This window comes from Pleurodeles waltl, chromosome 3_1 (assembly GCF_031143425.1).
Source record: "Pleurodeles waltl isolate 20211129_DDA chromosome 3_1, aPleWal1.hap1.20221129, whole genome shotgun sequence".
NCBI classification, from domain to species: Eukaryota; Metazoa; Chordata; class Amphibia; order Caudata; family Salamandridae; genus Pleurodeles; species Pleurodeles waltl.
The window spans coordinates 1,632,347,827-1,632,371,948 of NC_090440.1; the positions used below are offsets into that span (position 1 = coordinate 1,632,347,827).

Sequence of the window (24,122 nt, forward strand, 5' to 3'; positions counted from 1 at the left end):
CTGTCCATTTTTAAAACAGATTATTGCCAATATTTCAAAAACTGTATTATTTACCTATTTCAAACAAAGTACTGTTGATACCAGTATGAAATACGAAACTTTTAAGGTACTTACCTGCAACTTGTGGTTCTAAAAATAAATTAAGAAAATGTATATTTGCTTTATAAAAACCATTGATCTGGAGTTGTCATTGAGTGTGTGCTTTTCCTATTGTCTGTGTGTACAACAAATGCTTTGCACATCCCTCTGATAAGCCTAACTGCTCGACCACACTACCACAAAGGAGAGCATTAGTATTATCTACTTTAGCCTCTGTGGAACCCCTTGACTCAGACTATATTTCATTTTGATATAGTATATACAGTGCCAGCTTCCTACAAGAGGTATGTCAGACAGGATAGAAGAGAGACATCAGACAGTCTGACGTGTATCACCTATAACAGTACTGGTCTGATATGTCTTTTGTCAGTGTGTGCTCCTGTTTAATCTGTTGCTATGCCATCCTCTGCACAGCACCTTTCTTCTGATGTACACTTGTGTATCACTGACAAGTAAGATGGTCAGCCACCGCAGAGACATATACGACATAATCTGATATAGCTATTTCAGACTAGGGCTAACAAATGAGACTGAAGCTGACATAGCAAAGACATGCCAGATCAGGTCTGTCACAGTAGTGACATAAACAGTAGCAGAATGGAAGACATATAAGACAGGAATTGACACAATTTAAACTGGAAGAAATGGCTTTCACAGTATATCCTTGTCAGCAAAGCTGACACTAAGACAAGTAAGATGGTGGATACTTCAGCAGACACACCTCAGTCAGGGGCTGATATGGCAGTGACTGGTCATTAGTGGCTCTGACATTAGTCAAGCCATTGTTGCCACACTAGTGACAATTTTTATTGAGGTTATCAAGGCAGACCATGCCAGACACAGGAAGTTTACAAGTGCTGCCACAGACATGACCTCGGATAGAGGCTGTGACAAAGGAGAAATGCCAGATTTAAGCTGCAAATGAGGGGTGATCTCTGAAACAGTAGACATTTGTCAGAGTGGCTCAGCAAACATGTTATGGCTCACAGACCTGTCAGACAGAGACTTTCGTAGCCGTGAGATAATTCAGGGATTGAAGATGCAATGTCAGGGGTCTGAACAGTCCCACTAAATGCCTTGGTGTATTGGCATAACTTAGACTGCATAATTACCTTGTTTAAATTACTGTATTCCAGACAATTTGTGAAATTTTTCAAAACCTCCCACTCAAACCGATGAAAGACAACGTGCCCCCCCCCTTACAGGCTTCATGAACATATCTGCAGGGCACGTCCACAGCAAGGGGGTTGAAGTATCCCAAAAATACGCAGCTATTTTGACATGGCGGGGTTGTGCTACATAATCGAATGGCTCAAAAAAATGTCAGACCAAATATTGTGTACACTGATCAAAGCTTTAAGACACAACCCTTAGCAGAGCTTAATGGCTCCAGAAACACCAACAGTGTCTGAATTTGTAACTCTCACCCATACTCAGTCCCCCATATCACTTGGGACCATCTGACCAGACACAGAGGTTATACTACAAATCCCTTGCGCATGACACCAGTAGTGGGCACCTCAGATTTTACACCGTGGCTGAATAGATGCAGAGGCGGGGGCTGCTACCTTCTTTGAGACTTTTACCATAAGGATGTTATCAGACATTTTGAGGAAATTAAATCTACTTACTGGATCTCAGGTAGCGAGAGGCACCATTATCTCAAACTTCGTCAACTGGGGTATATGGGAAGCGGCTACTCTATCTCTCAGTGCATTTAAGAAGTTTCTTCAAAAACTCCAACCAACAATCCAATCTAGTCTCACCTTTGTATAATCTCTTCAGTGAAAACACCTCCAACACAAAATACTGACATCAAGCTTGTTGGGAAGAAGTCCTAGGAACTAATGTAGAGCCAAAGCAATAGGACTTGTTTTGGACCTGCAACACAAATTTTGCATACCATACAAAAGGGCGGCAGACTCTATAAAAGTTAAGACATATGTGGAAATCAAATCAGGCCAGATTGCACATCATGAATCCAACACACTGAGTTATGCTGGAGACAGTGTGGGGACACAGGCATTACTTTACATCTTACATGGTCCTGCCACACACTATTGGATTTCTGGTCCATGATGTTCTTGCCTATAAAGGAAATTGCAGAGGCAGACTTAATGGGCAAAACACCTTCTGTTATTCTGGGCATACCTATAGATAGCATGCAAACTAATATCACATCTTCTCTTAACAGCGAAACAAACAATACTGGGCTTGTGGGGTAAATCTGTTATACCAGCAAAAGAGCTCTGGCTACAAGAGACCATGTCGACTGTTTGCCAATGAAAGATCTCATGGGATCTGAAAGATGAGTCTAATAGATTTGTGAAACTGTGGAACAGTACCTTAAAAGGGATGATGGAAGAAGAACTTGCCAACGGTTAGCGGTTAATAGTAAATGGGAATATCTATTTGCTGTATTTATGTACATTACAGATGAGCAAGTGTTTGACACGAGGGGGGTGGTTTGAGTGGGTGGGAGTTTTATGGTTACAGTTGCCTTTTTTTAGCAGTCATGCCCTAAGTAATGTTGCACGTTGACCATATGAAAACCTAATAAATGTTCTTGGAACTGACTGTTTACATTGAGAAGTATCAGACACTGTCAAGTGTGGCTGCCGTACCTCTTTTCACTTTTATCCATGCCTAGATTCCCTGCTTCAACAGTTGCAGAATTAGTGCAGTAATAACACACAAAACTGATTAAATTTCATTGTCCAAAATTAACAGTAAATAAGCAAAATTCTGTCATATTGGAAAGGAAGGGAAGAAAAGTCAAGCTCAATTACAAGCAATTTTTACTACTGAGATTCACCTTTCTTTGTGCCACTACTTACTTGATTGATAAGAGAGCATCTCTGCCCCTGAGACAGCACCCCTCTCTTAAGCTCCTGTTTGCATCACACCTTCCCCGCCCACATCAAGGTTTTTCGATCAGGTGCTCCTAGGCTACAATTTTATGAAATAAGTGCCTTTGTTTTTGTCTTTCTACACTTCAGTTTTAGGTTTTACCTGCACAGCGCTTGTGCGGTTATTGCAAATTTGCTTGTGTATTTACAAAAAATAAAAAAATAAAGAAATCTTAAAAGGAGGTTAGAGGATACCCATTACCTACCTTTACTTAGAATGGCTGTCTCCCATGTCACTCTTGTTTCCTTGCTTCCTATTGCCAAGCACTTTCTCCTGGACTTTGTCTTTGTCCTTCTATGGAGCGTGGAGCAAGTGCTGCTTCCTGCAGGTACTCATTTTTTTTCTTTTCATTTTTTTAACTATTCGGGTCCTCTCCTCCGCCCCTGCCCACTCCAGAGCTCTTTTATTTTTAACACCCATCTGCTCACCGTTCTTTTAAAACCCACTCCTCACCCTCCTCTTGCTCTCCTTAACCCACCCTCCCGCTTTCTTTTGTTTCTAAATCCCCCTCTTGCTTTCTGGCTGTTTCTAAACCACCCCCTATTTGTTCCACCCCCTCTCCTGCTCTTGTGCTCTGTTGTTTTTCCCCACCCTTGCGTACCTCACTGTTTATTTTACATGTTGCGCTGCAGCACGGGCTGCTGTGCAACATGTCTAGGAGTGAAAAACAAAAAGGCACTTTGATGTGTGTCACTGCTGGCCAAGTCATAGTGCTTTTTATTTTTATTTCACTAAGCCATTTTGCACAGCAGCTCAGTTGTGTGCTGTGCAGCGCAAGATTTTGCATAGGCGAAACATGTTGGCTTTGCCAGTGCTTGTTTTGAGTTTCTGTGGGGCACTCTCACACACCACAATTTCTCATGGGACTATTATATAGTTGCTCTTAAGATGATAGTACCTTTTCTGATTGGATGCATTATGATCATGTAGAAATCCTCAGTTTCACTGCAAGAGGAAAATCTCTACCAATTTTGGTCCTTGACTAAACAGCCCCAAATCGTTGACACAGGATTATAGTTGTCTTATTTTTGTCAGCTGTGGCTGTCCATCTTCATAAGTGATGTCTCATATGTGAATTTGTCTGCACCTGGATGATTGGTTAATCAAGTCTCAAGTGTAATACAAAATATGAAGAAGGACCTGCAGATATTTTATTCACGAAATTAAGGAAAGTCATTACTCATATTTTGTAACAAGCTGTGGTATCACCAGGGCAGTGTTTGAATAGCATTCTTACTGCAAAATTCAACAGTAGATTTCAGAAATGGAATTGAGCTGATCTTCAAAACAGCCAGCAGGGGTGTGGAATTTAATCAAATATTTACTTGCCCATAGGACAGGTTGCTTCATAAATCTACTTGTCCTGAAAAGAAAATCTATCTACTTGTCACTTTGGTGCCACGTAGTGCGGGTTAAATTATGGCAGCAACTACATTATATCAGAGCTCAGATAACAGCCTCCCTGATTATTCCAGGGCTAATGCTATTGTAGGGTTTGAATACTAGCACTTTCCTTATTTTGTCCCATTTCCGCAGATCGACATACTGGGGCTGGAGGTAGCGGTAAGCAATAGTTCCAGGGTTGGAAGGCCCTTTTGAGTCTGTAAATCTACTAACTTGCATGTTTTAGGGGTCTTCTCCAGCTCTTCCCTAATCTATTCCAATTCTGAAAATACTGTTGTAAATGCACTCCTGACAAGGGCAGAAGTTAAAATTCTTCCTGGGTTGGGAAAAAAGTGGTTGGAGAGAAAGTGAACTTGTAAACGCTCAACAGATTTCCACGTGAGCAAATCTACACATGCATATTAGCTCATGCTAAAATACAGTTCACAAATATTTTCTAGGAGTACGATTTCCTGGTCTACTTCTGTAAATTTTTGTAGATTCAAGAAATACGTAAACCTGCACTAATACATAAACATATACCATAGTTGCACTTTTATGACTTCCTTTAAAAATTGGACCCCTAGTTAGGTCTAGTGTTAAACAAGACCTTTAGTTTTTATTGAAACTCTCCCTCTCCCTCTTCTCTATCTCTCCCTCCTCTTCCTCCCTCTCTCTCTCTCTCTCTCTCTATTCATCTGTCGGCTGACTTTACTGTGAGTGATAGCAACCTGCTCTTTCACTAGGAGCATATCGGCATACAAAGTAATTTTGTTCAGTGCCAGGAACTACTGTGGCAATGTGTGGTTTTTTAGATCAAAAATATTTTAGCTTTTTGCCAGTGTTGGTTACATTGGTGCAGCTAAAAATAAAGTTTACAAAAGCCGTGTCTTAACAAGACACGCATTGACAAAACCAAAAGACTTGACTACCAGTGTTAGATCTATTGGTTTCGCCAGTGCTTGTTTATTTTCATTTACTACATAATCTTGTTGGAACTGGATAAGCTGATTTTCCGTTAATATTTTTTTGGATTGCTAGAATGCATCAACACTTTTTAATAAATGATGCTCTAAGGAAATGGTAGCTAACATTTCTCAGTAATTTTGAGCAAAACCGTTTTTTTCCTAGATGCTTTTTTTGTGAACATTTTATTTTGAAAACAAAGAATCATCTGTCTTGAGCTCAAGCTTCTGCAGATATTTGCATCTAATCAGAGTATTCTGAGAGCATTATATAAAGCCTCATATTGTTAAACTTTGCAAATGTGTGTACACATTATTTTAGTGAAACTACTGTAAGTAGTGCAGTTAAGCTTACAACATTTATTTAGAGTGCTCACTCTAGTAAGAAAGGCTTTACATTAATAACCCCATAAATACATGTTCAAACGGCATTAACATATGGACACATGTATTACCTCAACTGCAGACATTTCTCTTCCCTGCTCAATAATGTGGCACGGACTGTAAACTTGCAGCCAAAGGGTTTGTACCGCAGGGGGGCAGGGACAACATAAACATGAAATCAAAATGTGTTGTCCTTGAAATCAAACATTATGTCCTGGGTGTCGGGCTGTAGGGATTTCACATCTCTGCAGTCCTCTCCATTGGATTGTATGTAGGCAGGACTTTTTCAGATTAAGTCCACGTAGATTTCTTTCTAAGGACACAAATGTATTATTTAGAGAGTTGAGCAAAACTTGTTTTTTGCATAAAGTTATAAATGTACAAATACCTCATGATCTGTATTTTGATAGCAGAGTACATTTAACATCAGAAATAAAAAAATGGGTTTGAGGTCCCCATATTTTGAAATTTTAGCCAAAAAGAAGCAAAGTAAAACATTTTTAAGATCTTCTATATTGTGGAAATAATAAAACTATTAATTTTAGGTCAGCACATGCTTCATGGTAATCACACGATCACATCAAAAGAATTTTCTGAACACTGCTGTTATTTGGTATAATATTAAGTACTTCTAGATCAGCTTGTCTAAATATAACCAGACTGAATTTTAGAGAAACTATTGAAATTGTGAAAGGTGGCTTCGTTGTTTTACTTTTGGTCCCAACATGCCCAATTTAGAGTGCTTCATTGTTTTCTAAAATTGTCCCTCCTGAAATTTGTTTTAGAGCTGGACATGCGATTTAGAGGGGGAAGTTTTTCACTTTTGTGAACTAATAACAGTAGGGGCATTAATAAAGTAGTAGTATACACATAATATAAAGACTATCACAATTGCCCTGGCACATCATAAAATGTATTTTCCCACTGAAACACAGTGACCTGAAATGTGTTCTTTTAATGCACAATTTTCAATTTTGTTAGGAAAAAAAAAAAAAACTTTGTGGCAAGTGGAAACATTACCTTTAATTAGGGTTGTCGTGCATTGGTATGATCCAGAGAATTACATACTTGTAAAATAGTCTGTTTTCAGACTAGGAATCCTTGTTAAAATAAAAAGGCGAAGCACATCAATAGTATCACCTCACTAGCTTAATGACATCTCTTCGGCTAGGAGGCCTTTTTAATTCTTTGACCATACAGTAAGTGAAAGAGCTCTTAGACAACTTAGTTTAATTTAATCACTTTAAATACTGTCTTACTGTAAACCTTGAGTGGCAGCTACAAATTTAGAACTATTTGAAAGTTTTAGACAAAGTTATTAAATTTGGGGCAATAAAGTCAATTGTTAAATTAGCATGGGTATTTTGTTGTAAGCTAAATCAGTAGTGTAACAGACGTTGGAGTTAAATATGGGTGAAGTAAGTAAGAAATGTGTTTTAATAATCCCTAATTACTGAAAAGAATCCTGAATCTTTCAGTGAGGTTTAGAGTATGTTTGTTTTAACCCAGGCCAGCTGGGAAGAGGGACTGGTGATAAAGATGTCTGGGGTGCGTTATTCTCCTTCTGCAGAGTAAATAGTTTCACTATCCACTTCTCCTTACCTCATCCTGACACATACCTTCTGGGGCTTCTTTTTTTCTACCTATGCCCCAGACTTCGTAAATCATCTAGTGAATCTTTGTCATCAGCTACCTGGGTTACAAATGCAATAATGCCTCTGCCATCCACTAGAGCACCTATTTGGTATATGGAAATGCCCTCTAAAGCCACCCTGTAAAAGACTAAAACATTTTGTCTGCAACTCTTGATGATGAGAATATATATTCTTTTGTACTTCCTATCACACGAATGCTGTATGCAGTGCTGTAAATACCCGGTGTTAATATTACCAACATTAATTGTTAATTGTACTAAGTTTACTACCCTCTGAAGGTTGAAAGTTTGTTTGCGTTACTGCTGGCATCAGCTGTGCCCTGGAAGCCAAAAGTTCAAATCCCTATGAGTGTTGTCTTGATGAAGACTGCAATAAGTTCATCATCTACTGTTTTAGCATATAAGGATCTGCAAACAATACTTTCTACTACACCCCAATGTTTTCTTTATTAGTAAAGATCATCTTCACACTTTCATAATGCTTCTTTCTGTCAGGGGTGTTTGTTCTGCAGTTCATGGACTAATTCACAAACCTACTTTACCTGCTTAAAAGAAAACCCCCAAAAATATCCTGGATGTACACTTTGACTTAGCTTTTTTTCGGAATAAAGTTGGGTGTGTGCTTTAGCTGTACCTTTCACACCTCCCAAACCATCTTAACTTGGGAACGAAAAAGGATTGCTGTTATTGCCCTTAAGTTCTTAAGTGATGTCATGGTGTAGGGGTACTGAAGTTGTTGCCTGGAGGTGTTGCTCATCTAGCATGTCTGAATCTTATCACAGCATCTGTGGGACAGTTATTGTTACTACTAGAAAGTGGTGACACTAGTTCCTTATAGTCTATGATAGAAGAGAACCATGGGGTTAAGAGGGGCCACAAATCAGCACAAAGGTAACTTTTCCTGTGTGAACCACCCTATGTTGGAAAGTATAGTACTTGTTTTGCATATAACTTTATAGAGTTTCAGGCAGTTGTAATCTGTTTGAAAACCTGTTAACCTTTGATTTTATGATTTTTGTAACTTTTTAGGTCCAGTGGAAAATGCCTTTGTGAATGAAAGCCAAGAAAAGTATTTAACAGCATTGAAAGGTTCTGGGCTAGGAGCCCCAGAGGACAAACCTGTGATTGACAAGCATGAGCAGGCAACTGGAACCAGCTCAGTAGCAGCACAAGGTTAGCACAGCAATAACAGTACAGTTGTTTTGTGTGCATCTAAAATTACTTTCTTTGTAAAGCCAAGGGTATAATTCTAAGTTTGCTTCTGCGCGCATGTATAATGAAGAGATGGGTTTTCTTTGTGCATTTAAGTGACAGAGCTTTGGAGTATGACAATGTTGTAAAGAAATCCACAGTCCTTTTAGGTCTCCCCTACTGACAGAATTAGCTATCTTTTGTCCAAGACTTGTTGTGTAGAACACCAATTTGTAGAGTGGGCTTTGGGTCAGCAAGTTGCTGATCTCTGGTAGACTTTCTTGCATCCTTCTTAATCAATATCTTTAGTTTATCTTCCTATGCTTGTCCCTCCCATGGAGCATAGCTGCTTTACCATCCTTTCTAAAAGAATAATTGTATCCTTCCACAGCTCACACCAGAGAACTAAATTGTTTGGAGTACTCTATGGGGGTGCATCTGTTTTATTTCATGAGTGTAAGTGTTTTCTTGATCTTTACCCGGGGTGCGCCTTTCCCCTCACATCGGCACCCCTGCACTCTGTTTTGACTCCCCACGTCTTTTGGCTCATCCGTAAAAGCCCAGCAACAGGTATATTTTTGCTGGGGTTTGGGTAAAGATCTTATTCTTATTTCGATGTTCTTGTTTTGTCTCCAACATTGCAAATAAGGCATGACCCAGGCATTGGCACAGAAAGGCTGCATTTATGGTTCTTGTGGAGGAACGGGGGACTGCAGTCACTCAACCAGCATTTTAGACAGAGTGTACATAGCATTGCTATAGAGGATTGGTTTCTTCTTCTGAAGGCACATATATCTGCTCCCCGGGCTTCTGCAGAACACCAAATGCCTGGAGCACTTGATTCAGTTGTGACTCCTGTGAAATGTAAATTATGCCTTGGTAAGCATTTTTCTTAAACTTTTGATACCTCCTTATTAGTCTTAAATTCTGTTCACAGTTTTCAAATGAAGTAATATTTGAAAAATCAACCATGCTGTTTATTGAAATTGAAAATATTTAATTCAATGTACAGTTTCAAAATGCATTAGCATATAGTTTTGCATTTCTTCCAGTATTTTAGATGTTTTCTCGTTTGCTTTGTTTTTAGCCATGCTTTACAAAAAAGCAAAGGCAATAGCTTGGCACTCAGATTGTGAAGGTGCCAAGCTATAGTTGAAACCCATTTGCTTTGCCAGTGATGGATTAATTTGTTGTGTTCTTATCTAAACTGAGAAGTGTCATTACTGTTTAAGTCATTTAATGTACTGATGTGAGAGGGTTACTATTTGCAACTGAATATATTCTACTAAAAGACTTTTAGAAACAAACAATAATATGAATAAAATATGTCATCCTAATCGGATGATGCAACTATAAGGCACAAGTCTTATTTTTTTGTTGTGGGCTCCCAAGACCCAGTTCAGTCCTTAGGTGGGTTAAGACCATTTGAAACATACAACTATCGAAACTTGAAAAACAATAGCAGTTGTATGTCTTTTGAGGTTTGTAGCTGAGATACAAAGCTTATCAACTGCAAGAAAAAGTGAAAGAAATACAAATGATGTGATCATACTTGAGCTACAGATTTTGTGACTGTGTGACATTTAACAGAGGGGCGTTGTGGTGATAAACATACATAGCTTCATCTCCCCGTCGAGATCCAGAATTGGGAAGCTGATACATTAGTAAGTGTTTCATTTTCAAGTTAGTTTGCTGCCAGAGGGTAAGATGTTTGGGTTGGATGTTTAGTTGTTCACGTTTTAGACTGATAGATAAGAATTATTTCACAAAAGTATATGTTTTTAAAATGAAGCTACAAACAGTTGGTACACTGGAAACTGGTTAATAGCTAGCGAAAGAGAGGCAGAGATATGGAAGCTTTTGAGAAACCAAACAATGAAACAAAAGGCAAATAAGACCCCAGTTTGACATGAATAACTAAGAGAACACTGATAAAACTGTAGACACCGGTAGCTTCTTTTAATACGTGAAAATTAAAAGCCAGTTTGAACACTACAGTTTCTCTAGATTAGCCTCTTTCAAACTAATGTAAAGGTTAGAATCGCAAGTTGAAATTAGATTGTCCACTATCAGTGTGACATCTTTCATGAAAAGAATGAACAGCTAGAGGAAGTAGCCTGAACAACAAATTGTGTATACTTAGCCAGAAATCACTTGACAATGGTGAACACGCTGAACCTATTCCAATCAACTGCTCTGGTTTGGTTTTGAGATGACTCCTTAAAGGGTGTCATAAACCCACTAGAACGTGCCATAAATCCACTAGCCCTTGCCCCAAGTCTGTTCCTGAAGAAAGTCTTCAAGTTTTGCCATGGGAAGTGCCCTGTCTTAAGGGATTTGGTTGCAGTGCTCTCATCAAACACAGTTGCTTAATCCTGGGGCAAGGTTTCCTGATCCTGTTATGCAGAATAATATCCCATATATAAAGCTAAAAGCCACTGGCCAATAATGTAATTGTTGCATAGACCAAGTTTGTTTACTACAGGCCTGCTCATAAACATTTAAAACTGACTGGATGCCAGTAACATTTTAACACCAGTACTTCAAGATTATTTCTGGTATTGGTAGGCAAGGTGTTCATATTTCATACAGTATTTAATAGTTAAAGCAAAAAAAGGGATTCCCCTGCCTTGCAGCTTTCCTTTGCCTCTCTTCTCCCTTTGAACTGATTGGCCGTGCCAGTCTGTCAGAGAGATTGACTTTAGCAGGCCTCAGTTCCTACCTGCTGGCTTCTCTGGCTGAGCTGTACAGCAATTCTACAATGAAGTACATTAAGTCACAAAGGAGGAATAAGATGACAATTTAAAGTTAAAATATAAGTCAAGCAGGGTACCTCATATCAACACCACACATGTTCAGTCTTTACAGCGATTATCACCGTACTCCTTTGAAGAAACAACCTCTGGCATTCTGCAGTAGGAAGGGGTGAACATCCCTACTTCTCTGTTGATGATTCTGTAATCTTGGCTGGAGCTACAAAGATTCTCCCGAGAGCGGTCAAAAACTGCTGTAAGCAAGACAAAATCCATTTAAACAAACAAGTCAAAAATTCTCATGTACAGCCCACAGCCGCAGTCAAACAGAAACAAGGCATTATTGTCTGTGGACTTTATCCAGGTGAAATACAAGAACTCACCTATTGGGAATTACCCATTTGGCAGATCCATGCAAAAACCACACATCATTAAGAGTAAAGCTGAAACTGATGCAAAAACTGTCCTGTGCTTTTGGAACACATATGATGCACAAATGACCTCATATGTTGACTAGAAGTTAAATGCCAAAGTTGGTTTTCTGCTGCTATGTAGATAGGTTGACAGCAAGACTAGCAGCACATGCCAACCAACGTTGATTCTTCATCTCTTTCAATGTGCAAGAATTTAGTCTTCAATTGAAACTGTGGCATCAATTTAAGATGCTTTACACAACTAACGATTCAGCTGAAACAAAGCTTGCTCCATTGTCTCATCAAAAGGAGCACTTCAAAGATGAAGAGCCTTGTAGGTCAGTGCTAGGCAGATTTAAATAAAAGATTGATTGTTACTTATGTATTATAATTATCTTATTTTTTTCTGTTTGTTTCGTACTGACCAGGAATATAAAACATCATAATTCTTTTCAGGGGGAATGAGGAAAACACTTTCATAAAGTTACTGAGATCAGTAAACTTGAAGCACTCAATAACAAGAGTCCTGAGTGAGGTGTTAGATCCCAAGTTTCTAATTTCGGATTGAATTAAAGCACTGCAAACATTCTAGGACATTTCTGATATGAGATCTGATGTGAAATTAACTAGCAGAATAAACTCTTATTTCTGTTTGAAAATGTTCAGTATTCAGAAATTAATATGTATGATCGATTCGACCAGACATTCCCCCAAAGTCATAACATTTTGTGGGCTCATAGGGCAATCTTTTGTATTATAGTTTAGGACCCTTTCTCTGCTACAGCATGTAGAGCCTTTTTGGTTTGTGAGGATAACTCAGAGCGACCATTGTCTCCAGATAGTTGTATTTAATTAAGAAATTAAATGCATTAAACAATTTATATCAATAGCAGACAAAAAGGAATGTAGTATTTCTTAAACTTAAATGGAAAGAACATTCAGGGAAGATCTTCGATAATTGGATAGATCAGGCTTGAGGCACTTTTATGGAGCATATAATCAACAGCATGACAGTCTGGTATCCGCGGATGGTAAGAATCTCTTTTCATCATTACTTTTATGTTAATTAGGATGTGAAGCTAAAAAGAATCCACATGCGTTATGGCTGTAGTATTACTTGGTCTGCCATTGAGCTGGGAAATATTAAAATTAACTTAAACCACTGCAAGAGGCACTATAAAAAGGATAGAACCACCACCTGCAAATTTAGAACTGAGTGAAAACAAGAAAAATATAAACTGAAATTCCGGATGGAAAAATCTTTCTTATAATCAAAAAGATAGCATAATATTAAGCAGTGGTCTGGTTGACAAGATTCAAAGACAAAGTGTGGTTTAATTAGATCTTTAAAACAAAGTACAATTGAACACAACAGTGTTTATGCAGAGACATGGATGCGTTATGTATCTGAGCTATATTTTGATGTTAAACTTTCAAGTGATATGACAGCTAAGTTATGTGCTGGACCCATGGTTGTTACTGAAAATATGATCAAGAGTGCTTTAGAGGTCCTCGAGGAAATAATGCACCAGGACCGAATGGCATCCTGATCTTGGTATTCAAAACTAAACCTGAGTTTTGGAAAAGCCTGTAATGTCAACTTATTAGCACTATCCAGGAAGCAGCTATAATCCTCAGTTTATAGAGGTGTTCATCATATATCCTCTGCTAACGTTTGAAAGCTCAAATAATCCACAAAATTAAAGAACCATCACTTTACTTCACAGTGATGTAAAAATAATTGTATGTATTCTCCTCATCAAACTTGAAAAATGGACAGAACAAAAGTAAGTCCTCCCTTTGCACCAGACTAGTTTTAGAAAGTGCTGAAAAAGAGACAATATTATCGCCGTTAATTTAATGTCTTCTAAAGCAATTCCCTCTTATGCATGCTATTTAGATTTCAGTGCAGCCTTTGATAAAGTAAACCGGTCTTTGTTGTAGCGGAAATTAAGTGCATGGGATACCCCAGAATTATTCTAATTAGCTATTTGCTTATTGTATACAAACACTTTGGTGAGGATGAGTATAGGTAATGGCACATCACAAACCTAAAACATTTGTACTAATCAAGGCTTGGAGCAGGTTTGTGTCTTGGCTTCATTACTTTTTCATTTGTACACAGCCAATCTATTGCTAAAGTGAGCAAAGCGCAGGCCTTTAATCCAAAATTGAGAACTGTCCAATAAAGACGTCCATGTTTGTAATTCAAAACAGGTTGATATGACATGTGTATCTGCATTTTTGTTAATACTTAAGAGCAAAGGAAAGAAACTCTGGGAGGACCATAGAAGTTTCGAACATGCGTGTACAAGGTGTGAGTACCCTCCATATACCAAGTAACCAGTTCCTAGAGTTGATGAAGCTGTATTATTTTTTAAAAAGGTGTTGAGAATGAAAAAGCCTCCAGCAAAACTGACAAAATTAACTACACCACAATTTCATACCAGCGAGAGGTCAAATCTTACTAAACTGAAAACCTCAACCTCACAAATGGAGTAGAAAGTCCATTCACATACATGAGTGTGAGAGTCTTTCTCATGGGAAGTGCTACTTTTTTGTTTAGTGGCATCAAGCTTTTCCAGTAGCAACAAATAGGTTTATGGCTTCATATCTTACCTGTTGAAAGTGTCCGTTTGATTTTCTCCTACTTTGTAACTGACATAAATATTAGCCATCTACCATTAAAGTAGGTTTAATAATGATAGGACAGTGTTTCTGATGCATGTGTCTAACTTCAGGTTAGAATATCCTCCAGGTACTAGACTGGATCTGAAGTATTTTGTGGCAGCTGCTCCCATGCACCAATAGATGGTGTTGTGCACCTCAAGTGGATGTCAGTTCTTCACTTTCTCAGCTCCTGACCTTGTCATTCTTCTGACAACTCAAAAACATTTTTCAGTGTGCTGGGCAATAATGTTCCCAGAGGACAACAGGATTGAAGCAGTGCTGTGACTGCATGATCAGGTGTTGGTCATTTGACGTGCAGTAGGTGTGGGTTTGGTGCGTCAGGACATGAATCGTAAGTTGGGTGATAAATATGCCATAAAGCATCCAAGGTGAGTAGAGACAATGGTGGCAAAATTGTATATTGCCAAACACAAGAAGTCGTCGTAGTCTTAGTGTAGATCTTGCTCCTACTCCAAGTCACAGGGCAGTTCCCCAAACTGCTCCACTTCCTATACAAATTCTTCTAGTGAGTTGAAATCGAAGTCCAAGCATAAGAAAACAAAACAGGGCTTATCCATAGCCCACCACTCTAACTCCAAACAGATGGTGCAAGGCTGTCAAGATCCAGCTCACACTCCTTTAAGGTTTCAGCCCACGGAACGGATTTCTCAGTTGGTCGTGATGTGCCTTGATTTTCCAGGGCGCTCTTATACCCAGCAGCATATGAGGTGCTTCATAGCGGCCATGCCGAAAATTTTCAGTGTTATTTCCATCATCCTTGCCGTGCCGTTGGGCCCCATGGAATTGCAAGCGCCTTAATTTGGGTTATTAGCTGTGTGTCATTCCCCAGTACCTTCTGTCCCCTTAGGACCCATACCGACTCCAGTGCAAACTTCCACTCTCACTGGTGGGTGATCCAGTGCTGATGCCCATGTCGGGCCTCACATTGATGTCTGCTCAAGCTTGACAGATGTCACACTGATTCGAACCCTGTGCTTCTATTACATCTCAACTGTTAGCTGAGACTCCATTATCTTTTTTTTGTCTGACTCTGATCTTGTGCTATAACAGGATACACCCCAGGATACTGGTGAAGATGGTGAGGGGGATTACCTCAGCTCGTTGTGTTACTAAACTGCTGCAACTGTCACCACAGCCAAACTGCAGCACCTTTTTTCCAGATGGCTTGTTGCCAAGGACTCAAGCAGCATTTTTTTTTTTTTGTTACAGAAAGTTTATTTCAAGTTAGCACGCTGTTACAAACAATGTTTTATGCTGCACATCTTGGAGCATGGAAAAGGAAAAGACAAGACACTGGCTTCAGAACGCATGGTTGACGCTCAAATGCGTCTCTGACTGTCACTTCTGGGCATTATGAAGATGAAATCTGGGTGGAGCCGCTTGATGGACCTTACCAGTGCCAGGGAGACGCTGCTACTAAGTTCTCTGAATTTAGTCTGGCACCTGGGGTATAGTTTAAGGTTTAAGGTAGGGAACGTGCAGTTAGATAGATGGTCTTTCAGAAAGAGTGTTATTGAAGGTAAGTAACTTCACTCATCCTTCTCCTTCCTAGCAGGTAGATTACCTTTATGGCAACAATCTCTAGCACTCCAAAAGGTAGTATCTTCATAGCATGGGAGTTTGTTTTTTGTCCATAAAGAAAATTACGTATTACAATTTAGCTGTTAAGAATTAGTAATTCAGTCTATTTTTTTTTTTTTACAGAAGACTGTGCAGGGGCAGCTGCTTCATCTGTGCCACAGGATTCTTCAGATGAGGTGAGCATGTTTGATAATCTAAATATTGGAGTGTTTATGGGTGAAATATCTAATACAAGTGTGTAACATTATTTCCTGGTGTGTTCAGGGTTATTTTCTCTTTTTTAGGTTTAAATCTGTTCATTTCTGTATAGCTGTACATCTTCGCCAACACATGCACAAGGGCTGAAGATGAACATAGAATTGCAACGCCATATAAGCCAAAAGAAATGCTACTGCAACAATCTTCAATTAGGCTATTCCCTGAAAGTACAAATATAAGCGATCATAGTGCCTCAGCTTGAGCTCGGCAGGAGATAGGATAGGATAGCAGAGAGACAGCATCATGGTTTAACTTGGTTTTATTTATTTTCATGATAATAACACAGACTTGACTAAACCAAAGGCCAGCAAGGACTATCAGTCCCCTCTGAAAGCAACCCTAACTCATTCCTGTCCCTTCCATACTCTTTGGTTGAACAGCCCCATAGCTTTGGACAGTGCCCCATAAGTTTGATACCTTATGCATATTGTCTAGGCTATTCTCACTCTGTGAGAGTAATGTCTGCCTCTCTGTCTGAACCTCCTCCTGCCCCCACATGTCCTGGATAGTTTGGTCCCAAGCACCTTCAGATAACATGGAAATGTAAAGTCCTTACATTTTGTAGAGAAGGAAATTCAACAGCAGTGGCAAATATGTCTACTAGACCTGCAGCCTTCTGGTGAACTAAAAAACAACATTAAAGAATAATGTACATCAGAACAGCAGCCAGTTATGCCCAAGCCTATCTCCACGGAGATCTTCGATAAGGAATATTCAGTTGTCTTGTCTTCTGGGCATACCCAGGGAGGCCCAATGCGCACAACACACAAGGTCAACCTGCATTCAGGTCAAGGCCCACCAGGAATGCCTAAGTCATTTGACCTGTCTTGACTGGTGGTACTTTTTTCTATGTTTCACTCTCATGCAGAATACCTAACGGATGCCTGACATTAGCAAACAGCTGGCTATATCCCATTGTCACATTTGTAACCTGCACAGCGGCACCAAGAATTTACTCTCTCTGCTCCACTGAGTGGACGACCATCATCACTGTTAATTGTATTATCTCGATTGTTGTGAGTTGCTGGATAGTCATTAGTCCTTCCCCACCGCATTGTGCTGTTGACCTTGCTTAGACTCCAATATTTGAGTTACTATCCCACCCGTATTTCCTATAAAATAAATTCTGCTGAATTTCTCCTGGAACACGAGCCCTTTCTAATATTGTCTAACTTCTCCAGTATATCTTCCATTTTCACCAGAGCACCCACAGCATTTTCCCGATGGGTTCTAGTTCCTGCATTCCAGAGAACACTTAGATCCTGATTACGGGTTTGACGGTCTTAGTACCGCTGTGCCTGCAACATCGGAATCACTGCCGCAGCGTTGGCTGTCTGTCTGCCATATTACGATGCATGCAGTTACATAGATGAAAGACCGCTGTTGTCCCGCTGCAATCACCATTTTCTCGCCACCTGCATCGATAGCGGTCACAGGCTGCAGTGGCTGACTGCTGGAGTACAGCCTCTGTTCCTTCTGGCGGTATTACTATGTGGCTCACCGCCAAGCTGACAGTGGCAGGAAGCACTGGGGGAAACAAGAGAAATAAGGTAAGCACTCACCTTATGTCCAGTTTCCACTCCTCTTCCTGTCACAAAGCCCCTCGTCAAGGTCCTCCCTTTGTCCACAAAGAAAATCCACACCCTTGGGATCAACTCCTAAGGTAAGTTACTCGTACATTTCATCATTGTTACAATGGTAAGGTATGTTTTCCATAAGTGAAATACATATGTGTGTATTTTCAGACTTGCCTTGTGTACATACACACATGTATTTGCACTGTGGAACAATACCAACAAAAAGTGAGGTTCCTAGCATGAAGGTCCACCTCTGTTGGGAGAACACCAGCACAGTAGAAACAGCGTAATACCAGGGGGGACGGAGGAAGTGTAAGAATGCCAGCTCTGTGGTTTTCTTCGGACTGCTGCTGTGGTGGTACGGCTGTAAGACCGCCAAACTTGTAATGAGGCCATGAGTTATTTAATTCTCCAGTTTTTGCATTTCACCCCTTCACTCCTCCTGCTTTTTCTCAAATGTTATCATTCTTCTTTTCAGACCCTTTAACTTTTACTCAGTATTATCTGTCCTCTCATGCACGCCAGAGCACAAGTTAAAGCTTGAAAGGAGCATGGTCCATTTCCCTAACATTAACCTCATTTCATCTGGGTGTTAGTCAGCTTGACTCTTTAGAGCACTGCTGGATGCTGCCCTTTGTGTGGTAAAGTCCTCCCCCTATTTTTTGGCATCAGCCTCCTATAGTCAGTCTGCAATGGTGGGACACAAATGAAGTTCACTTGAGCAGGGATCTCTGCTAAAAATAACCACATACAAATTGCATTGACTAAACTTCCATGAGGTCATACATAAGCAATATCCTCAATGAAGTCACTCCTGACCCCGATCACAGCACCTCAGGAGGATCTGCACTCCTGCTTCAGCTGTGACATCTCAGATATTCTGTCTTTTCCCCCAACAGGCCGTGAGCCATGGCATCAACCCTTGTACTTTAGAACTGCTCATTTTCTCTCAAGCAGGGTATATTCATGCATCTGTCCCCACCTCTGGCAACATTAGATGGCACCTAAGCGTCACTTGCAGTCAAGTTGGGAGAGGTGCTGGACGACATCTAGGTATTTGCTTCAATGGATTGAGTCTGATTTTCACTTTCATGAGTTCCAGTCTTTCTCATTCTGTCGGCACACACAGCATGGCTCACAGGTGTCTGGGAGCTGGTACAGGAGCAGCCGAATGGGGGTGGATCTAGAAATTCCCATCTATCATGACCATCTTGGAGCCCAGTTGGCTCCACCCTCCCCCAATTTCTGTTTTTGAAAGGCACGGTGGAAAACACAGATTAGGTAAGGATTTTATTTTAACAATTCTTGATTTAGTTTTATAGATGCCAAAAGTATGTTGCCTAGTAATAGATGATGATAATACATGCCTGGAAAATGGTGGCTGTAGGTCTGAGCACAAAAACAAAATTAATATGGGTGACGCCGAAAGACCTTATAAGGGGTACTCGGGAGTACAGCATTGGGAAATGCACAGTGCAACACCATCTTAACAATATTAGCCGTTTCCATCCCTGTTGCCAAAGCAATCCAAAAACTTGGAAAGAGGGATGGCTGTAATATTGGAACTAAAGTCTTGGAGTGAAAAAGCATCATTTATTTGATAATTACCAAAATGGAAAGTTCATTATCACATAATTATAGCACCATCTGGATCCTTAAATATACACAAACTGTTGCATTTGTGAGTATATATTTGCCTTGCAACAAGTGTGAAATTTGAACACCAAGATAGGTTCAAACTGTTAAACACAATGTTGTTTAGTATAAAAATATATGTTTTTCAATCCATTTTGTTTTTTATTTCTCAATAATTTATGTGTGGGGAGATTGCAATGAGTTTGAAATCTGGCAAAGGCAAAGTATGGAAAATGCATGTCAGGAGATGCTGCTTTTTTCATATTTTGATAGGGGTCTTGTATTGTTTTTTCTTTGGTTGTTTCTTTCATTGGGACTGCAACGCAATAACAGAGACAAGGCTACTGTGTTTCGATGTACCTAAGACATTGGGTCATCCGAATGCAATGGGAGACTCTTGAGTCTCCTTCAGTCTCCTAGGTGCCTGGTAACTCAGTGAACAGTCAAGACTTAGCACAAAGAAGGTGATGGTAGATTGAGTCAGGGTACTGAACAATGCAGGGACGATAGGTGTAATAAAGATGCATATTTTTGTGAAGAAACAACTTTAATAATGTATCAGTATGGATGAGTACAGGCAAAGTGACATAGTAAAAAGCACACGTTAAAATTACACAGTGAAACAGTAATGTACCCATAGACCTCAAGCTGTATACTATGAGATGTGATTCTGAAAATGAAACACAAAACAACACGTGTAAAATGGATTATTTTATGTGTATTTGTAAAACAGACTATCACCCTGGAGGGTATCCTGGGATCTGAGAGGTTGTCGGTGCCAAGCCCTGCCTATAGGATAGGTTAGTTAGTTGGAAAGCTAGGTCTTCAGCTTCTTGCAAAATTAAAAAAAGACAGGAAGATTACTTTATATGGAGTGGAAGGGTTGTTCCGTGCTTTAGGAGCAATGTAGAGCACACATCCTCCTGATCTGATTCTGTGTTTGCATGGGATGTGTGCCAGTTGTGTTCTATCCATAACGAAGGAGCAGATCCAGTGGATAGTGGGCCCTTGTATGCCGATCTTGTGCAGGTGCCTGATAAGGATTGTGAATGAGACTGTGTCAAATGCTGCAGAGAGGTCCACAACAATGATGGCTCCTTTGTCTCCTCTGTCAAGGATCATGCAGATATAATTTGTGGTGGCGATGAGTGCTGTTTCTGTTGATATTTTGTGCTTGAATCTGGACTGCGTGACGTTGAGGAGCTGCCGGTTGCTGAGGTTGTCAGTGAGGGGTCAGTTGATTAGTTTGTCTAAGAGAAAAAAGACCTTTGGTCTGGTGTATAGTATGAAGAAGATAGATCTGTAGTTGGAGAGTGTGGAGGGGTCAGTCGATTTATTGAGCAGGGGTGTGATGGTAGCATGTTTCTAACATTGAGGATGGGTATTAGTATTTCACTGATCGGTAGGAGTGCTTTGATGAAGGCATGTTGGGTGCAAGTGTCAGATGTCCCCCCAGCCCCGAGTGTTAGCAGCGGTTTCAACGGTGATGGCGGTAGACTATGAGGTCAGGGTATGTTCTTTTGCTGTGATGGGAAGCTGAGTTGCAATAGTGACATAGTCCGTTAGAGGGCGAAGTTGCTGTATCAGGAGGTGATTTGTTGCAGAAGAATGCAGAGAGCTTGTTGCAAAGATCTTGTGAGGGGGCGTAGTTATGGAAGAGGTGTGGTGAAATCTGTGATGATGCCAAAGATTTCCTTGTTGCTGTTTGTGCTGGCGTTGATGAGGTTTGCGAGAGCTGTGCGCTTGGTACTGTGTATCTGTTGTTGGTAGCATCTGTTTTGCTTTTCACTAATGATCGAGCTGAAATACTCCTGCACTGACAAAAAAATCTATGGAATGCACTTCTTAGTCCAAAGGAGACATTTATTATTTCACCACGCAAGGTTCCTAAAAGGAGATTAGCATGTTGAAAGCACACGTTTAAAAATGGTCACAGAAATGAAATGAAAACATACATGAATGATTCTCCACTGCAATATACACAGCAAATATATCCATCTATATTATAATGCAAAGCAAATAATTAATAAAAATGCATCACCGTAGGGCCAGTCAGGTGCTTCATCTTTCTCCTGCCAGCAAGACGATGACCCCGTTTGACTGCGAAAGAGAAAGAGAGATCTCTACCATCACGGGAAATCTATATCAGGCATCGAACGTCTGAATCCTGAATGAGGTCTCGGAATCTCCTACTGTCGAACTGGGTCTCTTTTATATCTTAAAACAAAGAAGGAGCTTTTTGGAAAAAACCCTCAAGTTGCGCAAAAAGTATTCAAACATGCTGGCTAGTTTAGGTATGCTTTGAAAATAACACGTTGGGATTTGGCCAGAATCCCAAGATGTCAAGTCAAAGCAAGGCCGTTCCCTGCCATCTGAGTACATTCTTATCAACCAAAACCCTTGGTGAGAAAAAAAGCACGAAAACAGACAGACAATGTGGAAAATCACTGGTAGCCTTTAACATGGCAGTTTTTAATGCTACGATAAAGTCAGTAGGCAGAATGAAGCTAAGGCTAAACTGAATACAAAATGGAGTCTGTAACTGTTGAACACTGGACAGCTAGGCCAGGTGCAAAGTGGTTTAACACGAAGTCAGTGGTCAAAACACACATTTCACTACAGCATCTGATAGTGGATTTGACCCGGTCTCCATTTGCACTCATGTGATGTCTTGACTTGTTCTCCAGTGGCGTAGGGGATCCATGGTATTGTGTGGTGTTCCATGTATCGTGTGGAGGAGTCCATGTAGGTGATGCAGCAGATGGCATCTTTGAATATGATGGTGACTGCTGACGGTCTCGCCTGGCAATCTTGTACCTGCTGGGGATGGTTGTAGTGATGTCTGGTGTAGAGGTTTGGTTTTGCCATGTTTCCATGAGGAGGAGCAGATTTGAAACATGGAGCTTGCATGAGAGTGTGGTGTTTTACATGGGTAGTTGTTGGTCTGTGTAAGCGTGAGCGGGTGGCTGGTTTGTGTGAGTGTGAGCAAGCTGGATGCTGTTTGTGCAGATGTGGTGGGTGTAGGGTTTAGGAAAAGTGCATGAGAATTTGCACAAGGCACATGTGAATGCTCCCCCATGTTGTGTTGTGTGGCGTGGCAGCAGAATGGCGCGAGGAGGTTGGTGTTAAGAGTGCAGCAGGCTATCGGGTGACAGGAGGATCAGGGTTTCTGGCTCTAGGTGCAGTCCAGATGCACAGTTTTCCGCCAAAATCTGGTTACTGTGTAGTGAGGTTGAAACCCAAAGCTGCTGTAATCCTTATGATTGCAAAAAAACAAAAACGTCTGAAACAAAGAAAGCACAGTGGCAGTCGATAATACAGTGACATATTAGCAAAGGGAAAACAACATGTCACAGATTTCAAGAAAGTGAATTTAAGTGTCTGGTAATATTAGTTTATCTCCTGGTTTAGACTTGGTGGTAGCCAGTGCCTATAAAAATTGATTTCTTGCAGCCCAGGAGTCCTAACAGCCCAGAGAATGTTAAACTCTCTCCTGGCGGAGATTCGGATGAACCCATCAACCATTGTTCTCAAGAAAGAGGTTAAAACAATTTTATTGAACAGATACCTACCTGAATGCTATGGGCCAGGGCTGACTCTTTGATACCTGGTGACCTGCCTACTGATACTCTGCAGTATTTACATTTTGCTGTTGCACTGCCAAGAGGGGAGGTCATGATCATTGTACCTCTGTTCTTTGTGTATTGTTTTTCTGTTCTGCTTTTCTGTTCGCTGATAAGATGTTCACACTTTATAGAACTCTCTAAGTTAACATAAAAAAAATTGTCTTAACTGGATTTGCTCTAGTTCTAAGCCTTTTCCGTTCCAACTGGATATTTTAAATTTTTACTAACAGAAGGATTAATAGAATTTTTAGGGATAATACTGGTTTGCATACATGGATGAAATACATCCAGGCTGGAAAATGGAGAGTTTGAAGCCCTTGAAATCAAAATGGACTTGATGGCCATAGACTTTAGCCACCTGTTCCTCAATCTCCACAAAGTAGTAGACAAGATAACTGCCATGGATGGCGACCTTGTCACACTTAAGACCACCATCCAAGAGCTACAATCCAAAGTGGAAAACCTTCAACATACTGCAATAAACAGGAGGACAATCTAGATGATACGGAGGGGTGCTCCAGACGTAATAATCTCCACTTTCTGGGATTCCCAGAACGCGCAGATGGACCCTCCACAGAATGCTTCATGGAAGAATGGATTTAATCGACGATGCCTTCACTCAGACGGTCTACATTTTTCTCGTAGGAAGGGGCTCATAGGTTACTGGGCCCTGAACTAAAGCCAGGGGCCCTGACACGTGCCATGATCGCACAATTGTTTAATCAAAAAATGGAGACCACATCTTTCAACACATCCGGACACATGGTCCCCCCCGATGTAAAGGCACTGCCACAAAGGTCTTCCCAGTCTATACCAAGAAGGTCCAGGAACGTTGACGATAGTTCATAATAGTCAAGCGAAGAATGAGAGTCCACAATCTCAAATATAACCTAATCTTTCAGCATGCTTGCAAGTACAACATGAAGGCAAAGCCCACAGCTTTGAAACTCCGCAGGAAATGGACGATTGGCTGGACTTGATCGGCCTTGATGGCGGAGAACA

General features: G+C 40.4%; 1 protein-coding gene across 4 annotated transcripts in view; it reads left to right on the top strand.

The window, feature by feature from the left end:
* The window catches only part of UBR3 (ubiquitin protein ligase E3 component n-recognin 3), a 1,605,611-nt gene that overhangs the window by 187,818 nt on the left and 1,393,671 nt on the right, over window positions 1-24,122 (top strand). For all 4 annotated transcript variants that reach the window (XM_069225311.1, XM_069225312.1, XM_069225313.1 and 1 more), the window contains exons 4-5: window positions 8,425-8,568; window positions 16,148-16,200. In XM_069225311.1, coding sequence (XP_069081412.1) covers window positions 8,425-8,568; window positions 16,148-16,200 — 197 coding nt within the window. The remainder of the gene's footprint in view (window positions 1-8,424; window positions 8,569-16,147; window positions 16,201-24,122) is intronic.